Raw genomic sequence first — 10,313 nt, 5'->3', positions numbered from 1 at the left:
AATTAATAAAGGAATCTAAATCTAGATACATGTCACTTCAGGAACTGACTAGATTCTAGTTTGAATGGGAAATTTCAAAAGTCCAGTTTATTTTTATTGTTCATACTGACTCTCTATACATCAGACCCCTTACCTTCACACTGCGATGCATTCTGTGAGTTAATTTTGAAACCATCATTACACGAGCAATTGTATCCCATGAATGTGTTTATGCATATCTGATCACAGTCTGATGTGTTTTCAAAACACTCATCAAAATCTGGGAAAATCAAATAGAATCATTTAAATAGAATCAGAGAAAGATCATTATTATGAATATGTAATTTCCTAAGCTTGGTAGATACTTACCAAAACATTTTATGCCATCTCCAATCAAGCCTTTGGGACAAGGTGAACAATTACAGCCTTGCAGAGGAGCTGGATTATCAACACAAGATGATGTGTTATAGCAGCTGTTCTCTATACAAGCATCAAAATTGTCGGTACAGAATTCTCCTGTCCACGCATCTGAGCAGCCACAGGTTGCTGTCTGAAATATGAACAGGTATATTGTAAAAGTTAAGCTAAACTCATGGGATGGAAATGCCAGAGACATATGTTGCTCATTATAATCATCCCATACAGCTGATATTGTAAACTTTCAGTCCCTGTATTATGCCTAGCTCACTTTTCCTTATGCTTAATTAATATGTTGAGCTTAATAATTCTACATATGCATGTCTTTTAAATCCAATCCAGGAAGCTTCGTCTTAGGGGAGCTGCAGCCGAGGATCCCATGCTGTGGCCATTTGTTCCCCTTTGTAATGATACTGTAACTAAGGATGAGCACATTTTTCACCCAAGCGAAATATGGCAGTTTCACTCATCACTAGCAGTAATCGTCTTATTATCTAATCCAAGCTTTTGGTATTGGTGCACATTCCAAAATATGTATCCCTTGTTTTGGTTGATCCATACACTTTTTCTGCTGTTCAAGTATAGCCCAGGTCCCTCTCAGTTTGCATTAATATTTGCACAACAGAACTTGCACATCTGCTGGATGTGTTGCATTTTTGTGCTGAAATACATCCAGTGTCTGCACTGACTTGTGGATGCTCTGCCTTTCATTGCTTTTGCAACACAGGGTGGATAGGAGTTGATAGAAGTTTTATCCACCCTGTGTTTGAGTGCACCACAACTAGATTGTTAAAGTGATTCCTTGAATAAGTGCTTAATTAGAATAGAGCATGGTTGCATCCAACTCACTGGTTAAAAAATGAGTAGGTGGATGCCTATGTAAAGTATACTTTACATTACATTGCTGTGCAAATATTGATGCAAATATGTGTGCAGTATGTCTGTGGGGTGGATCAGAGTTTTCTCCTGCCAGTGGAAAAAACACCCCGTGTGTAATGCTGAAGGCAGACATATATTTATGCCATGAAATTACACATAAATATATGTAGAGAATATGTTAAATGGTAATAGGTCCACAATCATTAGGTTCAGTGAATTTTTATAGTAATAGAAAATGTAAAAAGTTTGCTGACATCAGTTGATGTTTATTCATTGTGTTGGAAATGCACTTTATGTATTGTTTATACTTTTACATGGATATTCTTTGTTGGGACCAGTCATATATTACAAGGTGCTATGTAACTTCCAACCATTCCCTTTTTCTTATTCTCCATAAATGAGGAGCTGCTGTAGTTGGAGTTGCTTACCATAAACTTGGAGTTGTTCCTCTGACTTTTCAAGATGGGGTTATCATAGTAACAAGTTCCATTATTGCTACAGTTACATAGGATCATTGTTAATTCTAGTTCTGCTACAGCATCTGAATTGTTGGCTCTGAGCATAGCAAATATGGGACTTGAAGACATAGGGTGCCAAATCAGGGTTCCATTTTCTGCAACAAAAAACAGACATCCAGTAATATGTGTGTTTATTTTCAAACTGGAAAATTTCATTTGCAATAGTTCTTTTTGTACCCCTTTTGTGTATACATTATTATACATACATTTTTCATATATATATCGTAATAATATTATATATATATATATATATATATATATATATATATATTATTTTAAAAAACATAAACCTAATGATATTTATAGCAAATGTATAATTTATATGCATACCTGTTATTTTTAGGTCGGGGGATGTTGATTCCAAGGTCAAAGGTGTAGAAGCATTGTAGTAGACCCGGGTCTCTACATTTAATGATGCCAATATTATTGATGATCCCATGATATTTGGGGGCATATTTTCTAAATAAAAAAATGCAGGTTGTATAGTTTAAACATAATATGAAAAATATATTAAAAGTAATAAAGCTGCTCTCTACATAGTCAAGAGTATATCTCCATTAAGCTGATTCAATAAACCCTGAGAAAACATATTTATTCTTGTGTGTTTTTCAAGGTGTATGTAATATGTTACTGCTTGCTATTCAATGAGAATTGATATGGCTAATAACTGGCAGATAGGTAGTTAAAAAAATAAAATAAAAAATAAAGGTTGAACTTGATGGACATGTGTCTTTTTTCAACCTTACTTACTATGTAATTTTTAAAATATGCATGTCTCAATAATCAAACTCTCAAACATAGAGGGCTATGACACATGGGATATTTGGTTTACCCTTTCTTATTTGGGGGAAGAGAATTGACCCACAGCATGCCCCATTCAATATTGCTGATGGAATAGTATGAAGCTGAAAGTCCATTTATTTGAGCATTTTAGGAGCCATATAAAACCTTTATAATCAAAAAGCTGAAACATTATTCAGTGCTAGTAAAGCTCACTGCCACCAGACTTTATTTTACATAAATGGCAAAAGGGGCATGTGCCTAGAGCCCACCAGGACAGGGGGGCCACCAGCAGACGTTTTATCAGGTATAGAATTTGACAGAATCATCCTGCAGAAATGGTAGATCCTTCATTTTAACCATCTGAAATCTGCAGTATTGTTCATTTATTTTACTGTTTTCATTTGGTATGCCCATTTTTTTCATTTATCTGCTTTAATGGCAATGGCACACCTGGGCATCATGATTATTTTCTTCTTCTGTGCCTAAATATATATTATATATATAAGGTCACATGCTTGAGGAATATATTACAAATGACTAACAGAAGTGGTGGCCTGACAATGAAATCTTTGGCCTACTGGTACCTTAAACCTAGTGGGTTTCATTTAGAATAGACAGGAGATTGTGAACTTAGTAAAAACAGTATGCAGTAAAACATACAGTAACATTGGATGTTAGAAATTCTAGACTTTAGTGTCACGGGATGATCCTTAAATTTTCTTACCCAGTGCAACTCTTTGCTCTGTAAACATGATACTATTTGTCATTGTAGATGATCCCAATTCCAAGTTTCCAGTACTTAATGCATCAAACAAACAATCTGTGTTTCCTTTACAGGTTATGTTTGCCTTATTAATAGTTTCTGTATCAGTGGTTGACAGCAGTTCATCAAAAAACACTGGCACAAAACTGTAATTGTATGTGTACCAAGATTCCCCCACACTTGTGTTATAGGTAAAGATAGTATTTTCAGGTGTATTTTTCCCTATAAAAGACAAATTGTTAGTTCATTGATACCTAATTGCTAGTATTCAAATCATTAAACTCTGGTGGAAAGTTTTACTGAAACCCTGTACCCAGGTATAATGCAAATATATACAGAAGATGATAGAGTTGATGTTAAAGCCACTATCTAGTTGAAAGTTGATAAACCTGAGGCTGAGCTGACCTCAAATCTAAGAGTTTCAATACTGGCAACTATAATTTAATTCATAGTCTATGATTTCATACTGAATATTCAAATATGATTATTACTAATGAAAATGTAATAAGACTTCTTGAAATGTTCACTGTCTTTTTTTGCCTTTCAAATGACAATTCTCTTTCTTTCGTATTTGCAGTTATAGATATCCTTTTAGATAAAGGTAAAATAAAAAGATCTTCAGGCCATGCAATTTATAGGCTTAGTAAGCTTTTTTCATTACTGCATCAGGAAGGAAGGAAGTAATAGATATTGAGAGAAGGTATAACCCCCTTACAAGTCATGCCAAAGGTGAATATCTTTGAGTCCTTTATCTTTGTGCTTGTATTGTATGGTAAAGTCTGGCCATCTGCAGATACAAGGTCATCACTTGGATCCCCATTGTACAACCCTATGGTAGGGGAACAAGAAACATAATTTTTAAGAACCATAATAATATTTTTAGATTTATTTCTATGAAACTTGTCATTCCACAGGAATATATTATATAAATATTTTCAAACATTTTTAAAAATGGTTTATTCAGAAATTATGTTTTTGTAATAAACTATTCAGTCATTCACAAAATGGTCCTACATGGATTAACTTTACAACTGTCTGGCAGATTAGTGCTTCTTACTTACCTAGGAGACCTTCAGTCCTGTTGAGATATCTGGGTAGTGGTGTCACAACAAAAGCTAATACTCCAAACTCAGCAGAAACTGAGACAGATATTCCACCATAAAAATATGCAGTTATTTGTTTTTCTTTCTTTTCCAGAATTAGTTGGTCGATAGAGATGATGTTTTCTGAAAGGAAAAATAATTAATCCTTAAGCACCCTGCAACTTAAATTGTGTTCATTTTATTGCAATGCTCATTGACTTCCTGAAGCTTTAGTGTGGTGTTAGTATTCAGTGCAGTAGAGAGGCTCAAAAAAACCCCATATAATAGAATGCTTTGATAAGTGTGTCAATTCATTGAGCAATTTTCTGACAGACTGACAATCCGCTACATCGTTTAAACATTTCTGTCTACAGTATATGGGATTCCAGAAGTAATTCTGAATTTCATAACATGATGTTTGTCAGGTCTAAAAATAATAAGTGAAGAGTTCTGGTCATTTTGCAGTTCATCATGTGACACCCACTCAAAGGGTAATAAAAGCATGATCATAATATCCACCTGGCTATACTTAGGCTGTATCCAAGATAGTAAATAAACAGCCACCCACCATGGCATCCAACATGGACTTCAGCTTTGCCATCGCTGAATATATTACTTAGGGCCCCCTGCAGAAGGACCAACCCCAAATTTGGGAATATCTGCCTTAGAAACTTCAGTCTGCTGTGCTTGGTAATGTTTTTAATGTAATGATCTCTGTTTTACCTGTGAGTGGAATACTGGTCCCATTGTACGTTATCGATATTTCAGTATCACTGACCAATGTCCACTGAAGCTGAAATATATAGATAAGGAATATAGTTACATAGTTAAATCGGGTTGAAAAAAGACAAAGTCCATCAAGTTTAACCCCTCCATCAAAACCCAGCATCAATACACACACACATCCATACTTTCACATAAAATATATATACCCATATCTATACTAACTATAGAGTTTAGTATCACAATAGCCTTTGATATTATGTCTAATACTAATAGGTATACTAATAGTTAAAAAAAATCCTTATCAAAAGGCACGTCATGTGTAAACCAAACTACTGCCTAATTTTCTATTGTACATCATGTGCTTTAACTAAGAAAACAACATATATAAAATATGGTTGAGAGTATTTTGCAACGTACAGCATTTTCAGATTTTTTTTTTACAGATCTATTACAAAACCAGAAAAGTGTTGTAGAAAGTTAAGTCTTGGTTAGACGGACTTAACTAGTGAAAAATAGCTTAAATAGTACATGGAGTCAGAAGCAGCCATGGAGAGACTAGCAAAGGACAGATAGTTACAAATGACTTTAAAGGAGAACTAAACCCTGAAAATAAATATGGCTAAATATGGCTAAAATGGCATATTTTATATAATTAACTCATTGCACCAGCCTAAAATGTCAGCTCCTCAATAGCAGCAGTGATCAAGGGTTTCAAACTTGTCACAGCGGGGTCACCATCTTGGAAAGAGTCTCTGACTCTGAGTAGCTATTGATAAGCAAAGCTGAAGGGTTGCCACAAAATATCAAGCACAAAATTAGGTTGGCCTGTAATATAAGCTGACGCTACAGGGCTGATTATTAATTCTGATGCTAGTTTCTGAGCTGACGTAGTAATTATCTGTATTAAATATTAATCAGCCTTATATTGTGACATTTAGATTCTATGACTAGATCTTTACTGCTAAAGGGCTGTGGTTGTCTTGGGCTGGTACAGAAGCTCAGAACATAATGTACAACATTTCTAGCCTACTTCTTTAGTTAAGCTTTAGTTCTCCTTTAAAATCATTGAAGTTTGATTAAAGTACATTGAAAAGATGGTTAGAAATACATGATATATTGTTTGATGTCTGAAAGTATACAGTATACAGTATAGACAGTATATTATAATGCATAGTATGCAGTTTTATTTAATTCAATTACTCTTTTTATCCAGTTTAATAGCTAGCTTCTCAGTTGAGAAAAATATATAGATATCTTCAACAGGTTTACAAAATGATTTGCAGTTATAAGTACCACTTAAAATACCTGAGCACCAGTAGAAGAATATGCAGCTAACGCCACAAAATTAGTTGCACTGCCGGTCCCATTCTCAGTTCGGGCAGTCCGTCCTTGGAGTGTGAAGACATTATTGCTCTCGTCTTTGATGTTTAACAAAGTAAATTCACCCAAGCCGTTAAAAGTGTATTGTGCCCCATCCAGTGTGTTAAAGTGGGGGTCCCCGTAAAAAAATCCTTACAAGAAAATGCAAATATTTAATTGTATCAGATTGTATTGGTATGAAGGTTAATTTATGGAGTTAATGACTCCGATTAGTAAACACACAAGGATATAGATCTAAATTACTATCTTGTTCATAATTTCTATTAATAAGGCAATTTTTTCCCTTACCTATTGGAGGTGAAGAATAATTGTCACAATAATCAAGAGGCCTCTTTTCTATGTAGAGTTTACAAAGATAATCAGAACCAGAATAACTGCAGCACATATTATAAGGATCAATTTCTCCATCTGCAAAATCAGAATGAAAGATGTTTACATTCTTGCAATGATTCAATCATATACAGTGTTCTAAAAAAAATATTAATAGTTAAACCGAGACATATTACAAGTGTCCCAGCTGTCCTTATCCAATGGATATTACCTTACAGTACTTACTGTATTAAAGTTCCCTTATAAATGGTAAACTCTTTTTACTGGTAATGTCTTGATGGACATCCAGCAAACTTCAGCAAAGAGGGGCAGTTTGTCATTTGTCTTTATTTTTTTTGTGGCCCCTTAACAATAAAAGGAATTCCAATACTGTACCATAACATTCATAAAGGTAAACATCATTACATGGCTGTGATAATTGTTTAGAGTGTTGAAAATAGCTATTTCCAGATAATGAGGCCCCTAAATTGACTTGGATTTTGCAATTTTTAATGAATGCTCATTAGTTTGTGGGGGTTAACATTGTGGTACTGAACTGAGTTAAATGGCTCAGAGAAGTTGAATGTATTATAATGAACTGACTTAAACTGTCCATACTTTCATAAATAGGCAATTGGTAATATCTTTAAAAAAAACATATGTAATGTTGAAAAAAATAAGTAATTGCTGGGAACTCGCTGGATTCCCATTCCATTTTGCAGGTTTCAGAAAAACAGAATAGTGTGTGGGTATCAGACATTTTCTGAATCATTGTGCCACTACATGGGTCAATGGAATTTGGAAGGTTTGGTTTATGCTAGTCAATTAGCCCAGGACTGACAAGTGAGCCACAACAAAATTTGTGAACCTCCAAAAAAGTTTCCAAACCTCACCCAATCCCTTTTCTCACTGTTATCAAGTCTCTATTATTCCCCCATTATACATAAGCATTCAAAGAAATAAAAATGCTAATAACTTGAAAATAGGTAATTACTGGGAATTATCTGGATTCCACCAAAAGTTTACAGTTTACTTGTACATTATTAATAACTGTACCTATGTACTGAAGTCTTTTGGGAGGAACGACTGTGTTCGAGAAGTATTTACTGTAGGCATCCTGGTTTGAAAGGTATTTCAGGAAGTCAAAATCAGTCCATGGAGTAGGAAAGAATCTCTCTTTCTCACCATAGACCAAAGACCCAGTCTGACGATAGTAACACCGTGTACCAGCACCACTTGCTGTTGGAAACATACTTTGCACTGACAAATATTGTTCTGCAAAGAATAAGAACAGCATATTATTGATATATTATTAAGACTTACAAAAATCTGATGTACTGCTGAATCATTTTATAGTTAGCTATATTAACTTTAATTCATTACAGTTAATGCAGTTGATAGCTTACTTACATAGATCAGTTTGCAATGTTATTTAATTTATTACAACTAATAGCAAAAAGAGCATTTCATACCTTCTCAAAGGAGAAATAAGCCCCTCAAAACCCAGCCCCCCTACAATTAGTCTCTACTGGACCCCCTCCCTGTTACCTCTCTGCACAATATATTCCATTGAAAACTGTTGCTACTGTACTTGTATAATAACCCTCCTCTTACTATAACCATATGACTAGATCCCCCCTAAAGCAGAAACACCCATTTATAAAAAAAAAAATAACATTCCTACATTATTGAACTGCATCCTTATAGCCCAGATTCTTTTCTTCTGTAGGTACATCCATGTAAAGATATTCCAAATTTGTGAGCTATTATGAATTGCTCATTTATGAAATGTCCACTATAGCCCTAATGTCAAAGTCACATTGTATATTTAACCCAGGCAGAGGACAAGGATGGAATAAGAATTCTCATTCAATTAATATCCCAAGCATCTAGCTACATACTGATTTATCACACTGTAGGGACCCATAGGGTTAATGTGCCCCTATGGCTTTAAATCCCTATGCTTCCTGATCTCCCTAGTTGCTAGGCAGATGCCCATGTAACTAGTTGTATTTGCATAGTTTTGGTATTGGCCAATAGGTATTGTCACCAGTGAGAAGGGGTCCTCTTTGGCTTCTGGTTGCTGACCCAGCTGGATGTTTCCAGGAAGCCTGGGTACACCATGGCCCAGTAAAGCCAGTTTTCCCTAGAGGGACCTGAACCCCCAAGAATGAGGCTAGTGAGTGACAGAAATATAATTGTTATAAACTCTCTAGGAGAGTAAGACAATGAGGGAAGATAGAAAGAGCAGCTTTGTGCTCCATCAAGGAGGTGTAGCAGGGAGTAGCTTCCCAAGCTGTAAGATTTGCCTACAGTGAAGGGACCATAGTGGATAGGGTGTCAGGCGCTAGGTTCTCTACTCTGATCACTCCACTGGGTGGGATTCAGACCATTTGTGGTATTTCTGCCTGGAGGTGTGTTAAACGTCCTTGACTACATCCTTAGGGGATTCATATACAGTTGGCTCTGATGTACTGTCCTAGCTTGTGAATATATTCTGCAAATGCTTGTATGCAAATGAAATATTCTGTTCTGTATTTGCAAGAACCTCCTGGTGCCCATTGATTTATTCAGTTTATATACAGTAGCCTGTGGGAGTTGTATTTGCACTACACCATGCTTCTGTTTCCACTTTGCGAAGGCCCAGCCTTAATTGTTAAGAGTTAAGTGTAACCGATGCTCTAGTATACTAGCTGGTTGTTGACCCTGTTGGCCTACATTGCCCAAAATTGTGTTACAACAATAACCAATAAGATCTTTCATAGCTGTTATCAGCTGCCATAGTTTTTGAGCAGTGCATTATTTACAAATTGTACACTATTTGTTTATTCAGCTAGAAGAGGTCTAACATACTTTGGTGGGGTCATTTTACCCCTAAGTGACCATTAGGTGTGGCTACTAAATCAGGGCTTCATCACAGCAATAGAACCTTGCTGTGAACCAGAACACTTCTAACCTTTTGTGCTATTCTAGCTGTGGCAGTAAATTACAGAGTGCCAGTAAGTACCAACCATACAATATCACATGTTTAACATTTTTTAATGTGCAACCACAGCAAGGAAGAAAGCATGAGCAGGGGGAAGATAACTCCATGGTGCTCTATGAGAAGAGTATCAGGTTATTGACCTTTCCTTCACATTTAACATTATTAAACTAAAAATGTAAGTTGGAAGTCCAGGTGTCTTACCTGCCAAACTTTTCATCTTAAAACCATACTTGAAAAGATTAAGCCCATCAATAAACGCTGGGTCAAATCTTGCTTGTTTATATGTGCATGGGCAGGAGGGTGCTTCGTTTATTGAGGGTAGAGTTGGCTCTTTAAAGTACCAGTTAAGACATTGAATTCTTGGACTAATATTGCTCTGAGAGTTAGTGTCCAGACGGTAGGCCCACTGACCTTTCTTTCCTGTAGATAGTACACAGATTATCCATCAATACATCATATATAAAACGCATGCTGATTTTTAGAGAGATTGT

The 10,313-nt window shown here is 35.5% G+C and overlaps 1 protein-coding gene across 1 annotated transcript in view; it reads right to left on the bottom strand.

Annotated features, from left to right (window-relative positions):
* Positions 1-3,286: 3,286 nt before the first annotated feature.
* Positions 3,287-10,313, bottom strand: part of LOC108705319 (serine-rich adhesin for platelets-like) — a 33,065-nt gene continuing 26,038 nt past the window's right edge. The window contains exons 15-22 of the mRNA XM_041563778.1: positions 10,024-10,242; positions 7,893-8,111; positions 6,816-6,935; positions 6,453-6,658; positions 5,145-5,214; positions 4,401-4,565; positions 4,055-4,168; positions 3,287-3,561 (exon numbers count right to left, since the gene is read on the bottom strand). Of these exons, the coding sequence (XP_041419712.1) occupies positions 3,287-3,561; positions 4,055-4,168; positions 4,401-4,565; positions 5,145-5,214; positions 6,453-6,658; positions 6,816-6,935; positions 7,893-8,111; positions 10,024-10,242 (1,388 nt within the window). The remainder of the gene's footprint in view (positions 3,562-4,054; positions 4,169-4,400; positions 4,566-5,144; positions 5,215-6,452; positions 6,659-6,815; positions 6,936-7,892; positions 8,112-10,023; positions 10,243-10,313) is intronic.

This window comes from Xenopus laevis, chromosome 5L (assembly GCF_017654675.1).
Source record: "Xenopus laevis strain J_2021 chromosome 5L, Xenopus_laevis_v10.1, whole genome shotgun sequence".
Classification (NCBI taxonomy): Eukaryota; Metazoa; Chordata; class Amphibia; order Anura; family Pipidae; genus Xenopus; species Xenopus laevis.
Note: the sequence above shows the minus strand (reverse complement) of the source record. Positions and strands in the feature narration are given on the sequence as shown.